This window comes from Microtus ochrogaster, linkage group LG3 (assembly GCF_000317375.1).
Source record: "Microtus ochrogaster isolate Prairie Vole_2 linkage group LG3, MicOch1.0, whole genome shotgun sequence".
NCBI classification, from domain to species: Eukaryota; Metazoa; Chordata; class Mammalia; order Rodentia; family Cricetidae; genus Microtus; species Microtus ochrogaster.
In genome coordinates, this window is record NC_022029.1 from 45,503,998 (window position 1) to 45,519,862 (window position 15,865).

Sequence of the window (15,865 nt, forward strand, 5' to 3'; positions counted from 1 at the left end):
AGCTGGCCTTGGTGAGCTCCCAATAGATCAGCTCCATTGTCACAGTGGATGGGTGCACCCCTCGTGGTCCTGACTTTCTTGCTCATGTTCTTAGAACCAGGATTTTTAAAATGTTGTTTCATACCTAGTCTCTTACTTCATCTTGTTAATGTCAAAATAGAAACTAGATCTCACTTGGATTTCTCAGTTACACACAGTTAGAACTGTCTGCAACAGGAAGGTGTCAATAATAAAGGGTAATGAAAATATTTCTAAACTAGATCCTTTGAACATCACCCTACTTTTGGTCTCTTTTTTAGTGGTGGTAGGGATTGAATCCAGGGCTCCCGTGTGCTCTATCCCTAACCTTTGAGTTTTTGAGGTAGGATCTCAGTATGTAGAGCAGGTTGGTCTTAAACGCAGAAGCCCCCTCCTTTAGCCTCTCATGTACCTTTTAATTAGGGCTACTTTTTAAGTATTTTGACTTAGAATTTCCAGGAATTCAACCTTTTAAGTGGTGAAAAAGAATTTTAAATAAGAGGTAATATGTATTTTTATGTTTTCTGACATGGTGACCAAAAGCAAGTACCTTGAGAATTTTAGAATATTTTACTATATGGAAGAATCAGAGTGTGGAAGGGAAGGGTGGAGAGTGGAAGGAGAGTGGGAAAAAATATATAATACATTCCTATCCAAACAATTAGAATGAGAAGGATTTTTTTTAAAAAAAAGAAAGAAATCAGGTTAATACAATTTAGATATATTAAGCCCAGAAAAAGAGCAATTGAAAGTTACTATGTAAAGCAATTTGATTACAGCTTTGGTTTATAAAATTGTTTCTATTTAATGGATACCATGGCACTTAAAACTAAGTGAGATAGTATAGTTCAAGAGACTTCTAATAATGCTATAAAATACCAGAAAAGTAGTCTGTGTCAGAATTTGCTCAGTGATTAAGTGTTCTCTTACTAGATGAATAAAAAAAGAAATGATAAAAAGCTTCAGAGGCTGGGATATAGTTCAATAGATAAAATACTTGCCAGGCAAGTCTCAGGATCAGAGTTCAGATCCCAGTACCCATTTAGACACTAGGTGTGGTGGTGCAGCCCTAGGAGATGGGTATTGAAGATGGTAGCCCATCTAGCTCTGTCATCGAGTTGCCGGTTCATTGAGAGACCCCTTAAAAAACAAGGTGAAGAAGCAATTGAAGGAGATATATTCCTGAACTCTGGCTTCCACACACATTTACATGTGCACACACATAAACACACAGACACACAAATGCAGAAGATACTGTTTGTATATAAAATCATTTTGTTTAAACTGGCTAGTGCTGTAGACAGTGTTAATAAGTTTTTGGTGTGTATAACATTGATGAAGCAAGACAGTAGTTACTTTGTAACTGTTGAAAAGATAAAAGTCATAAATGCATTTCTAGGAAAATGTCTTTAAAATAATTGTTTATAAGCATCTCAGACCACTTAAGACTGTCTTTCTAGATAGTGGAGAAGAGAAACTCATAAATCTTGAGATGGAATATTTATTTTGCGAGTCTGATTTTATGATTTAATGAGAAAAGGGCTTAAACTGAGGGAAATGAAAGTTGGTAAGAGTTTTTAAAACATTTTGAGAAATAGTGATAATTTGAAACTTTGATGGCAAACTTTAGTAACTGGTTATTAGAATCCCTTCTACATCTCCAATTAGAATGTCACAGTTCTAAGCCAGGCCTGGAACCTAAGCTGTAACCTAAGCACTACGAACTGAGATGGAGCATCATGGCGGTCAGGGTCAGCCTGCTCTGCACAGTAAGTTCAGAAGCTCCCTTGCTGCACAGTCTGCTTCTGACTTTCAGGTGTAGCTTCCTGCTCTTGTCCATCTTCAATCTTGCCTTGCTCAGGGAGCAGCCCTTTCAGTCGCAGTCCTGGTTTGGTGCTTCTGTGAAGCTTTGATCTCTTCCTAAGACTACTGGCCCAGGCTAAACCTTGCCACAGAACTTCTTCTTTGTAACTTGGGATATACTTGTGTTCAAGTATATTAAGCAGTGTAACTTCTGTTGCATTAAAATGCTAGTAAAGTATGCAGCTGGTTGGTCCATGTGCCTGCTGGTGGCTGCCTTTGCAGTCTGAGTGCAAGTTCCTACTTCCTACTGCTTCCACCTCACGTTAGAGCGTTCCCACTCCGACCCCCTAGAGTCTTTCCTCCTAACCCTCGAACATTCGAGATCATTTCTGCCTTAGGACCTTTGACTAGTTCTTTGGGATGTTTGGCTGAAATTTGACTAGGAAGAAGGTACCCATTTACACCCTTTCTTCTTCCAGATTGTTCTGTATCCAGTACCTTTTCAATATTCAGATCTCAAGTAATTTTTTTACAGAGAAGCCTCCCAAAGTACTCTGAAGTAGCCTTGTCCCCCATTAGCCTGCTTACTGGCTCCACTATTTTTATTTGCATTTTTCTGCTATTTCAAATTTGTTTTTCTACACAGAGGGAAGAACCGGTATCTATTATGTTTGCCATTGATCTCCCAGTGCCTAAAATGATGGCTTGCACAGTATAGGTGCTAGATACATTGTAGTTACATTCATGGGTGAATGAACGGATGACTTGAAAAGTTTTAGGGCGAGCAATTTGTCCGTCTTTTCTAATTGTTTTATTGCTGTATGAAAGCTGATTTGTGGGGTAGTGTTTGCTCATCTGCAGTGCTGTCAGTTGTTAGAGTTTTCCTTGTATTCTCTCACACGTGCATATGTTTTCATCATTTACCTCACTTCAATGTTTAGCACTTTGGTTTTGTTTAATTAACATTTCAAATGTTTCTCCAAATTCTCCTGGTAACTTTATTACAGTTATTTTAATGGCTACATAATATATATTCTGCCTTGAGTTGTTAACTTGTCATTTATTCACCTGTGTCCATGTAGCGAATAAGTTGCTTCTAATTTCTCCTGTTATAAATAATCCTTTAAGGTACACCCTAGTACATATATAGAGGATGTTTCTCCATTTGATAGAATAAAATATGATCATTAAAAGGCAGTATTAAAGAATAAGAATTGCTCATGCACCTTCTACCATTTTGTACACGTATGCAGACGGAGCTGCATTATGGTAACTTGTAGAGGATGCACGTGGCTGTCTTCGGAATCTAAAGCTGTTTTCACAATTACTGTCAGAGCTATGTGATGCAGCCCTTCAGCTGTTCTAGGCTGTAGTCTGTTATTTCACAGAGAGGTTTCAGGAGCTTCATACCATACTTTAGCTCATAAGTTTGAGTACAAAGATATGTAAATTCTCTTAATAGTTAAATTGTTTTTCTTAAAATTGTCACCTTTAGTAAACAGAACAGCCAGAAGGCAAGTAAGAACAGAACCTAGATGATTTCATGAGTGCAGATAGAATAGATACTTGGATTTATGAAATTATGTTTGTGAGAAATCAGTTTTAGTAATGGTCATAATTCACTTCACCTTTTTTCCCCTCAAAAATCAGAAGAAATATTTAGGGTGAAATTATTTGAGTTACGTTTGAGGAGAAAATTGGAATTATCTATTAAAAGTGGACATGGCCAAGCATGGTCTGTAGCTCCAGCTGCTCAAGAGGCTGAGGTGGGGGAATCAGAAGTTTGAGGCCAGACTGGGCTATCCAACAAAAATCCATATTAAAGTAGACACTGACAAAGGATAGCATAGATATTCTTAAATTTTAAATGTTTATAAAGCGTGTGTGTTTGTGTGAATGTGTGTGTGTGTCTCTGTCTGTGTGTGTGTGTGTGGAGGGAAGTAGGGACTTGCGTGCACATGAGGGGGTCTGAGAACAACTTTGTGGAGCTCGCTCTCCCTTCCACCCTCACATGGGTTTGGAGTTTCAAACTCAGGTTGTCAGGTTTACATGGTGAGTGCCTTTACCCACTGCATCTTGTAACCCTGAGTAAGTACTCTTTAACTCTTTATCTCCATAGGTGAGAAGTTCTATGTACCTAGAAGTTATGAAATAGTCGCAGAGAATTTTCTTTTTGGTATTTCAATTTTTTAATTATTTGAAGTGAAATTAAATATTTCAAAAATTTATACCCAACAAGGTTTTAAATTAATTGTAATTCCTTTTGCATACATTTTTAAATTCCAAAGAAAAGCAACTCTTTGGTTATCTAATTATTATTCCCTTAAACATCTTCTATATAATTTTCTTACAGAAAGATTTAATTACCTCTCTTTAGTTATATATGTCATTTTTTGGATAACAATAAAAATGAACTGGCTTATAAAATATTTTTGGTGTTATTAGGCATTATAATAAACCTACATTTAGAAATTCCTACTTCATTTTTCTCAAACAAAGAACTTTTGCTCTTTGCCACCTAAAAATTTTTATTATCTTAAGCTGTGTATTACTTGACTGAATAAAAAAATAGCATTTTCCAAGCTTACCTTTTTTATATCTTCTGCATTTTCATCTTTACTTATTTAAATAATAATTTTATCTTGCAATAGAGATTTGTTCAGTTCATTTAAAAAATAACTTTTCAGGCTCTCGGGAGATGAATCAGTGGTTTGGAGGACTGGCTGCTCTTCCAAGGGACCCAGGTTCAATTCCCAGCATCCACATAGATGCTCACAACCATTCCTAACTCCAGTTTCAGTGGACTAGAAGCTCTCTTCTGGTCCACAGAGCACTATGCAAAAAAGTAGTGCATATACACACACGCAGGCAAAATAACTACACATATAGAATAAGCATTTTTTAAAAAAAATTAAAGAAAAAATAACCAAAAAGATTTATTGTCTACTATATACAAGTTACTTTCCCAGTATTAGGTACTTAGCAGTGGCCAGACAAAAATCAGTGTCACTGTGGAATATACAACTAGGTAGACAAGGTGATTGTAGCTTGTTATAAGTAGTTTTCTAAAAGAAACAGAATCGGGGAGAGGCCTTATGGAATATGAGGATGTTGAGATAGGAAAGTCTGCATTGGAAAGTCTTCTGAAGAAGTAAGGTGTGCCCCTCAACTGTTGGGGAAATCCAGGGCCAGTCCCACAGCTCTGGGGAACGAGGGACTCAGTGACAGAGTTATACAGTGGAAAATGCCAACGACATTAAAGAAGGGATCATGTAATAAATGCTTGGGCCTTTCATCATCTTTCTTTTCTATCTAATTTCCCTAAAAATAATCTTGCCTTTCTTGCTTCTTCCAGAATAACAGGCTCTTCTTTTTATGGATTTAATGAGTAGTTAAGACACTCTGGTTACCTTTAGAGCAACCACTTGTATTATTTAACCTGCATTCATTGTTATGGGAAAGCGCTCGATCCCCTTTTCAATCCCATTTAATTTCATGATTTTACATCTGCTCAGCCCCTGCCTGCTGTCCTGATAGTGGCTAATGGTTCAGTTGCCAGTGCTGCTTTATTAATGCTCTTCTCACCACTTCTAGTTTCCCTGCGGATTTCCACCAGGGAATCGCCATTATTAAACCTTAACTTCCATCAGCATATTTTCACAAATAAAACCAATTAAAAACAAAAGTAAACTGACCCGAGTTTATTAATTCCTTGTGTATTCATCTAGAGTGTATTTGCTGTGGCTCTTTGTTCAGCCAAAGTAAATTATTTGCCTTCTTTGAAATGACCAAGATTCTAAACAAATAAATTAAACATTGTTGGGAGATGGCAGAGAACATTCAATCAAGTTGACCTAACAAGTTGAGTTAGAATTCACCATATGTGTGAACAGACGATTGAAAACGGAAGTCTCAATTCTTAGCCTCTTTCTTTAAACAGTTGTTTAAACTTTCTAAACTTCAGTTTCCTCTTATGCAAACGGGGATTGAAAGGCCTACTTCAGAGTCTCAGTGCCATATTGTTTTGAGAATATAATAGAGTAATATCTGAGAATGTGTTAAAAAAAAATAGTGCCATTGAGTGTCCCTTATTCTATAAGAATGCCTATGTGTAACTTTTAAAGTTTTATAAAACTTAAATATTACTTCTTGTTGTTGTTTTTTTATAACTGAGTAACTGCCAACATTTTTGCTTTACTTTTTGGAGTGGAAGTCTCTGTAATGTTTCTTTTTGAAGTGGTTTCTACAAACGCAAAAGAACAAGTCTTGGCTGCCACCCAAGAGTGCCGTGGTGATTTTACTCTGTGTTGCCATGACCTCTGGCATGTACTTCAATAGGAATTGATTGCCCTTACTTTTGATTATAGCTGTTAGCAACTGGGGACAGGCTTGGTTAGAGAATTTACACATAGGAGCAGCAGGGCCCTAGAGCGTCACATCCTTCAGCCTGCCTGAGAATGAGAAACTTGGTGTGGAGAAGCTGTGGCCACAGGTGTGTAAGCAACAGTGAAGAGAAATGATTGTATCAGCTCATGCTCGTGGCCGCAGGACAGCAGGCACTTTGAGGAGACGGGCGGAAGTGTTCCCTGTGTGAGGTGCGATAGTCAAAGTCATTTTCCAAATACGAAGGAAGCAGGGCATTGATTTCCAAACTCAGCTGCACATTTGTCCCCCCGGAGCTGCAGACATGCAGTGCCCATCCTCCTCATCCTACTGTGAATCAGGGTGGAAACGGGCACTGGGAATGCTCAAAGATGCCCGGGTGTTCTTGACGCAGCAAAGCTAGGCCTCAGGCATGTGCAGCTGTGGCCTCTGTTCCTTTACTATCTATTCTGCTTCAGATGTTACACAGTAGTAAGGGGTTGATAAGTCTGTCTCTGAAAACATTTTGAAAGCACCAAGTCATTTTTCTCAAACAGATTTGTGTGCTACATTTTTTTAAGAGTATAAACTGTTTTTGTTTTTTGTTTTGGTTGTGTTGTCTTATGTTTCTATGGAGTTTAAACTTCACCACTTGTCCAATTTTTTACATATTTATTTTATTTTTACCACTTATTGCAAATATTTCCTTGAGCTTTAAACCTTTTGGATTTAAGGCACAAAATAAAGTCATCTTTATAGGTATTTACAAACTGTGAGTTTTGTTCATTTGTTTGAATTACAAGGATATTTTCAGAATTATTGAGAACCAATTTGTTTTTCCCTATCTATTTTCATTTTTCTCCATTGTAGTAGTGGACTGTTACAAGCTGACCAAAATGCGTGGACTCAGTTTGAACCTGAAGAAATAGACTGTTTAATTCTACCTTATGCACATGAATGTTTGCTGAGTGCGGGAGACAACAGCTAGAGCTGTAGGATTACTGACCATGATGCCGTGGTTGAATAAGCATTTCACTAAGTACCATGGTTAAGTCACGCTTAATGTAGCCTAATTAAAAATAAGATGTGGCGTGTACAAAGGGGACTTTCTGTGTGCTTTGGTTACCATTGGTGACAAGAGCCAGAGTTGTTGCCTGTATAATTTGGGACATCTACCTAAAGTTTGCATATGTTCAGTTGGTCACAATGTTTCTTTGTCAAGGAATTCTATTATTGTTTATTAAAAACCGGGTTTCATAATTTATGTGACAAATGTGTGAAAAATACAGGCAATGAACTGATGCTCTGCAGACTTTTAAAGAGCCTGAACCTGTTGTCTTCTGTGCTATCACGGGATTGTAAATCATGGAATCACAGTGTCAGTGTTTGGCTTACGTCATAACATTCAATCATCGAGTTTTGTGGGTTTTGTTTTGTTTTGCATTTTCTTTTGTTCTGTCTTCAGCCATCATTTTGTCTTATCATCTTCAATTCTAGAGCAACCTGACAGCAATAATGATGCTACTGAAGTGGGCATCCTTGTCATTCCTGAGATTAGTGTCACAAGTGTGTCCGGAGAAAGAACCGGGAATGGGGAAAAAGGCAGAGCACTAGGAGACATTGATGCCCAGCATATGCAGGGTGTGCAGGAGACAGCCACAGACCCTAGAAGTGAGAGCAAAGGCTTGCCTGAGCTCAGGAGGCAGAAATCTGTAAGAAAAATGATGGAGGATGGAATGGCCACAGCTGGCAGAGTGCAGTTTTAGCAGAGCACTTTATAGCCACACCCAAGGTATCCTGAGGCAAGGGCACTGGTGCATGCTATGCCACAGTTACACAGCCACAGACGATTTGCATGTCATCTAATAAAGTGCATGAATTGTGCATCATAATTTCTCAATGACTTTTAATGCTCTTTGGAATGATTACCCCTAGATGGTCTTTGAGGAATCTGTTAGAGAAACTGAGGCAGAAAACTGCTTCTGAAGTAATTTTCTGCTTAAGTTTGGAACTAAAATGATTTTCTCATCTTATATATAAAGGTTAATGTATATAGAATTTAACCATATATATATATATATTTTTTAATTCTTTGAGTATTTGGAATAGAGAATACAGCCTTCTTTTAAAAAGAAACCTCTTCAAATATTCTTCTGTTTTAAGTTCCTTGGTAGGAGCTGTGATAGAGAGGTCACCCCCCCCCAGTGTATAATGTCTGATGGTTTTTCTAATTGCTTCTGCTCTTTGCATGCATAATAGGAGAACCCTTTCTAAAAACGTAGTGGGGGATAGTTTACAGCATGCTGTTGGATTAATATATTCTAAATCACTGTCATTTAATTACAATGAACTTTTTTGACATTTATAGAATGTTTCAATTTATCCTCTGATTTCATTTTAAAATCTATTGCTTTAAGAAATTCTGCGAAGGTATTGATTTAAATGTAATTGATTTGGTATTACTCTTTTAAATGTTGCTTAAGATACTTAATGTTAATTAATCTTTGTCATTTCTTTGTTTAGGAGATACAGAATTAACAGGTCAAGAAGAACTGATGGAGATAACTGAAGTTGACGAGGGATTTTATTCCAGGGCTGCGTCTAGCACCAGCCAGTCGGGTCTCTCAAACAGTAGTCACAATTGTAGTAACAAGACAGGTGTAGGAAAAAACCAGAGACGGTCAGGAGGAAGCAGAGCTGGAGCAAAAGAGAGAGAACCTGCAGGGGAGTCTTGCAGAGATCACTTTGCTCGCAAACAAACCCAGAGAGCCCAGAGCGAGAACCTTGAGCTTCTCTCTCTGAAGAGACTGACCTTGACCTCCAGCCAGTCCCTGCCCAAGCCCAGCAGCCAAGGCTTGGCTAAGACTGCAGCCACTGTGTTTAGTAAATCCTTTGAACAGGTCAGTGGTGTCTCAGTCCCACGCAGCCCCTCTCCTGCCGTTGGCTGTGTTGCTGGGGCAGATGCCCATAGGTTTTCTGCTTGTAGTCTCCAAGAAGAGAAGCTCGCTTATGTGTCAGAAAGGACTGAGCTTGCCATGAAGTATCAAGCAAGTCCGCAGGGACCTCCCAGTATTAGCATCACTTTGTCCGCAGATTAACTTGTAACTTATTTTTCTCATAACCAGTGAGGCTGAAAGATGGCTTTCTCCTATATGAAAGTACCGAGTCCTTCATGTCTGGTCCTGGCAGGAGGCCTGTGTCTTGAATTTGGAAGGCTCCTTTGACTGTGAAGGGAAGAATTAGTAGTTTGCAGAAAACTGAGATATGCTCTTGTAATTTCTTGGGTACCCTTCTCCCCTTGGCTTGAGTTCTTTACTCTTCCTTCCTCCTTACCATCCCTTGTTATTGTTTCTCTAAGACTGTCAATGTGACAATAAAGTTTTGCAGTTGTCTGAGTTGGTACATCCTCAGTGAGGTTGTTTTTAATACCTCGTATTGTAGTTTCTGTGTGTTTGCCCTGAGAAGTCAAAGAGAGACTCTGTATGAGGGACTTGGCTGTGGAGCCTGGACAGAGGAGCGAATCCATGAAGCCATGACGACAAACAGGCCTGTGGAAAAGAAGAGAGCAGTGAGGATGCCAAGTGCCGTCAAAGCTCTGTGACCACAACATCCTTAAGATGAGGACAGTTGCAAAGGGAAGGCGGGAGGATTTCTGTTGGTGTCCTTAGAATATTAAATTGCAAAACTGAGATTGCTGGTAGATAATATTTTCGAGTGTCTGATCTGGATTCCACAGGCGAAAGTCCCTTTCGGTTTCTAAAGTGTAACCAGCCATAAAGCTGAATGACTCTGCTGCTCAACTCTGGAATCTTAGTTAGGTTGTATTTTAGAGTTCAGAGCTCACATCACTGAAGACTTCCTGGAAACCACTGTAAATCTTTCAACATAGCTCCCAAGATACCAGTATCAAGCATTTAATAGTGAACTGTCTGCAAATGAAGGAAATAGATAATTTTTCATCTACAAAATGTGATAAAAGAAAATGAAGCCAGTGACTCTGGACAAAGGACACTACATTATCTTAGGACTGCTTGTGTTTGTCTTCCTCAATTTAATATAAGAAAAGAAGAATGTTCTTCTCGTTTGTGAGCTTTAAGTGTTCTTGTTATGATGTAGAAAGAATAAATCAGTTACACACCCACCCCTGCCAATCAAACACTTAAACTAAGAAAGGCGGTAAGGCAGAAGCAAAACAGCTGTGTCTGTAGCTCCGGGGAGCTCTGTGACCTCTTGGAGGACTCGCAGGCTCGGTGCCTGTGCTGATCTGCTCTGTTGGCTAAAGCACTGAGGAAGCCAGTGTGTTCTAGTAGTGATTGGAGTGAGGAAGCAAGGGCAGTGGGGAAGACCTGGGAAGCTGACCACTTCCTGATTTCCTTGACTCTTAGTACACCAAGGTCTCCTTATTCATGGTCCCTAGCTGTGGTCACAAGAACATGCTTGTGTTTCTGTTTTGAACCTGCGTGGGTCCAGCTCATATTGACAACAAAACTGCATTGTTGTAGAGTGCAAAACATTGACAGCTGAGATCCAGTTCTAAATGCTTACCTACAGGCTAAGACCTGTGCTTCTCAGCATCAGTGAGTTTAACATTTTAGTTTCAGTAATGAATGAACTGTCGGCTTAAGTTGTCCTCAAAAGTTATAAGGTAGCTAGAGAGTAAAATTGATATTGGAATGATTTAATAGTAATCTTGTGTACCATTGAAAATGCCTGTAAAATGTCACTGTGAAGTTCCTATTGTCTTTTTGTAATTCTTTAACAAAGAGCTTTTCTTACACATAGTCACTAACAGTATTGATAAATATTAAGAAGAAATTGAAAAGATTGTCGTTAGGCAAGTTAAGGTGCTTGCTTAAGCATAGAATAAGTTTAAAGCAACATTATCTGGCATAAATGAGAGATCAGGATAATGTTCAACTACTACAAGGAAGCCTCATTTTTATATTGTTCAAGACATTTGCTACTCATGTGGTTCAAAGACCATTGGTGTGACCTGGTATCTTAATAAAACTTCACAGTTTTAGGGGCAGACCTAGTAAATCAAAACTAGCATTTTAGCAAGGTCCCCAATGATGCTTGTGTGCATTCATCTTTGTGCAGGCAGTTTCAGAGTGCTAATTACTTGTCTAATATGCAGGAGTCTCCGTGGTCTCACAGCCTGCAAGCGCAGATATTGGATACTAGATCTTCATACCGTCATTAGTTTTGACAGCTCATTAACTTTCTAATGACATAGACACGTGACTTGTTACACCCTCTCATTTTAATTTCCTAGTTCGCACTTATTTCTGTAGTAAAAATGAGGCATCGTCTGCTTCTCTTGTTGATTGTGAATGAAACCAGAGCCTCGGATGCTGCAGCTTTTCAGAGGAAAGGCACTGCCTTTGTTTTTGAACTGTTTCGTGAGGCACAGCTTGTTGTTTGCATGTGTTCATGCTCCTTTACGGCTCTGTAACAGCTTACACCATGGAGTGAGCCTGAATTTTGGCTCCAAATGATTTACAACAATTGATTCTCTGGAATGTGGAATTATGTTAACAATAGATTCTTTTGTACTACTTTTGATACTATTTCAAATACGATTGTGTACATTGAAGGCTTTTTATAACAGTTGTAAAAGTCAGATGATGTTAACTACGGTAACAATTGTTATTATACTCACAAGTCTTTCCCTACTCACCTTTCAAATGTGAAAGGTTGGGTAGATTTGTGGGTCACTTTTCTATAAAGTTGTTAAGTGGATCCAGAGTAATAGCTCTTGCCAAGAGGATTCCACACAGAACTGGGGTCTGGCACCCCACAGTTCAGCTATAAGATAGGGTTCTTGAATTGGCCTGACTCTTGCATTCTTAGAGCTGTGCCGCCTGGGCACCCCTGTGAAGCAGTGCCCAGCACTAACCTCTGAAGTGCAGGTCAGGAGAGAAACAAAGTGGACTTTTCCAGGGGTCCCTCTGCCTGGGTGCCTCCCCTCCTCCCTGGAGCCTCGATCCGGAGGGGGTCACTGAAAGGCTTCCTGAACCGTTCATCTCTGTAACACCAAGAGCAAGGATTCCCTAACAACTTACTTGTTTTGAAAAAGCAATTTTTCATTGCCCTTTCAATTGTAAAGCAACCACTCTGCAAATAATACCCAGTTGTTAAAAGTTGAATTAAAGGGAAGTATTTCTTCAAATCAAAATAGAAAGGATCCCAGTTTAAAGGGATTTTTGCCCATTTTGGAAAGTCATAACTAAAATGTTGAACAGTAAATTACGGGGTAAATATTTACTCTGAAACATGATTTTAAGCAAGAGCTGAAGTAAGGTAGTTTAATGTCTAGGTCTACAGGCACATTAAACATCTATAATAAGGAAAGCACAATAAGGAAGCATATGTTAAGTATTATAACAGAAAAATAGAAAAACACAGTGTTAGGTACTAAGGCGTTGTAGATAGAAACTAATGTACAATAGTGTCTTCGCAGTCCCTAAGTGAAGCTGACACCCTCGTGTGTCCTCTAGCGAGCATGTGTTAGTGCTGACACAGCGGGTCACTGAGCTGTGTGCTTAGTACCGGTGAAGAGGGCAACAGCGTGCTAGCTTCTGTACTCTGTAACTTGCACATATCCAAAAAGACTTTGAAGATGGTTTTGTAACTTATAGTGGAGTGCTAGCGGACATGGGTCTCAATTGTGGGTTTTTTCCTCTCCTGTCCCCCATACTGTCTCTTGTTGGAGCTGACTTTGTGCCTCTGACCTTTACTTCTGATCATGTGGTAATGCTAAACTCTTCTCACAGATAAACTTGTCATTGTTTTTCTAGAGTTTACATTCCTAAGAATAAACGTGACTTTGGATTTTTTATGTGCTTTCTATGTTTTTAAGATGTTGAAATAAACTGGAGTTGAGTTTTTTGAAGTTTTGTACATTTGTATACATGTTATCCATATGCAGTACTTTATACATTGTGTTTCCTCTTGTTTCATTGAAATAAAAACTAAAAAGTAATTTTCCAGATCATTTTAGTCATTAAAAGCTGCTATAAGAGTTTGTGAGCTTCGCAATGGGGGGGGCAGAAGTCAGCGTGGGGGAGCCCAGCTGCTGGGAGCTGCTGGGAGCTGTGTCCATTAGCCGGCCAGTGACTTTCACTCCTGCCTTTATAGCTCAGGATGAGGAACTGGGAGACCCCATTAGTGTCCATCCAAGGATGAGCTCCGAGTGCAGGAGGGGTTCTTGAAGCATGGCCAAAGTGAATAGAATTGCCTTTAACTTCAATGAGTTTGTCTCTTGAGTGCAGAGGCCTTTAGGTGTGGTGGACAGAGCAGAGTTGGGCTGCTGCTGGCTTTTGGATGGTAAGATACACCCCAATATTTCATTTATTGGTGGCAGGAGATCCCAGTGGCATTCCTGATTTGCATTGTGTATACTGAAACAAGCCCCATTAAAGAGAAATCATTCTAGTGGGCAGTTGATTGCGTATGTGACTAATTCCTGCTAACCTAAGCAAATACTTCCTTAGCTACTCTTAGAAGATGGCTTGTGGAACCAGTGCCTGACAGTTTAAAGACTTGTAACTGGATCTTGTGACATGAGCAGTCTTCTGGTGACGGCAGAGTCCCTGGCTCACAGCCGGCTCCCCTAGTAGAGTCGGATTTTGTTAATACCTGCATGCCCACTCTATAGTCATTCATAAGGACTGAAATCATTCCATAATTTCTCTTGGGTTATTGTGGCTGTAATAGCTGATTCATCACTTGAGTACTCAAAACTGTCTTTAAAAGTGAGCAGCACCCCATTTTGCAAAAGAGGAAACTGAAGTTTTCAGGGAGCAGGTGCCTTCCTCAAGGTCACCAAGTGGTGGGTGGCCATGCCCAACCTTGAATATAGGCTGGCCTTACAGCTCTGTTATTGCTCAGTAAAAGGATCCTAAGTCCTGTCAAATGGACATGTATTTAAACTTATTTAATCCATCTTAAAGTAAAATTTTAATGAAACTAAATGATGCCATATTTTGTGGAATATGAGATAATTGTGCTTCATTGGTAATTAGAATGCTAGTTATTGCTGTATTTAAAATATACTAATTCAAATTAAAATAAATGGTTCCTTAGCTTTTTAGATTGGTAAAGATTGGAACTAGTATTTGTATTTATCTGGAGAAATCCTTAGTGCCTGAGACAATTGGTGGTAATGTAAGTTGCTACAAATGGATTAATGAGCAATTCAGCAGACTCATTACCCATGCCTTTGACCTAGTAATCCTACCCTATAACTGTTCTACTCTGTTTTGCATTAAATTTTGTTGTTTGTAATAGGAAAAAAGTCAGGACTTTAAATGTCTCAATTAGTACATATAATGAGATATGATATAGCCATTAAAAATGTGAGCCCATTTCATTATATTTATGTTGAATGTCTATGTATATATTACATATTATGTATATTATATGTAATATACACACTTACATACAAGATTCATGTGTGTTTTTTGATACCAAGGAAGAACACTGTTTATCAAAATGTGGTCTAAAGACAGGCTTGGGACTCAAGAAATGGACCAGCAGCTAAGAGTGCTTGCTGGTCTTCAAGAGGACCTGAGTTCAGTTGCCAGTACCTACATCCAGTGGCTCAACCAACTCCAGTTCCAAGGGATCCAATGCCCTTTTCTGGTCTTGGTGGACACCCAGACACACACAGCATATACTTATACAGACGACCACACACACAAACATGCACGCACGCACACACATACATACGCCACAACCTATGTTGTGAAAAACTGATGCTTTGAAAATGGAGATTCTTGGGTTTGTGCTAGGATTCCCAAGAATCCTAATCACTGTGTGTGAAACTTGGAAACCTGTATTTCTAGTAAGTTTCTCAATTTAACATCAAGTTTGGCCCAACATCAACAGCAGTGGATTAGGTATTCGGTGCCGGGTTGTTATTAGAAAAGACTTCTCAAAGAGATTGGTATTTTCAGTGGGGTTTCTCAGTTGTCAGTGACATTGTTGACAGAGACCTGTAGTGAAAGACAAACTGTTCTGGCATTAAAAAAAATAGACTATTTCCTGTATGTGAGTGCATACCCATTAAGTCAACAGTCTCCTTTAAAACATCTTTGCTGCTGTTTAACTTCAGATGACTTGTCAACAAAGCAAAACTAAATAGAACTCACTTCGTGAAGGGTCACCTTGGCGTCTCTGGCTGCCCCAAGGAGTAAGGTACTTGCAGAACTGAGGATCTCTGTGAAAATGAGCATCTCTGTCATGAGGGAGGGATTGGGTCTGGAAGAGTTCATAGTTAGGATTCATGGTGGCTGCAGGAGGGATGGGCGGGGGCTGGGGTGTCTTAAAGAGCCTTGCTAAGTCAACCACTGAGAAGCTACCTCTAGGATTGCAGATTATTATTTCCAATTCGTTTAGTGCAAAGAGGGAAATGGAGATGCTTCGTGCATTTGCTTCACTTGTTTATATTCTCCTCTTTCCCGGACACAGAGTTCCTGGAATCAGTAATGAAGCCAGGCTGATACGGGCAGGCCCGTCCTCTCTTAGCCATTCTGACACTGCCCATTAGCTGGGGCTCATGGGCTGGAATTATTGCCCTTTTACAGGGGTGGTAAGTCAGTGTGTTTACTGACTTCTCAGGGCTACCCTCAAGATCCCCACAGTTTCTTCTGAAGTGCCTTGACCCTAACAGCCCTTG

At 39.4% G+C, this 15,865-nt stretch overlaps 1 protein-coding gene across 1 annotated transcript in view; it reads left to right on the plus strand.

Moving 5' to 3' along the window:
• The window catches only part of Fam126a (family with sequence similarity 126 member A), a 73,746-nt gene extending 61,381 nt beyond the window's left edge, over positions 1-12,365 (plus strand). Inside the window, exon 11 of the mRNA XM_005360853.3 lies at positions 8,707-12,365. Coding sequence (XP_005360910.1) covers positions 8,707-9,281 — 575 coding nt within the window. The 3' untranslated portion in view covers positions 9,282-12,365. The remainder of the gene's footprint in view (positions 1-8,706) is intronic.
• The last annotated feature ends 3,500 nt before the right edge of the window (positions 12,366-15,865 follow it).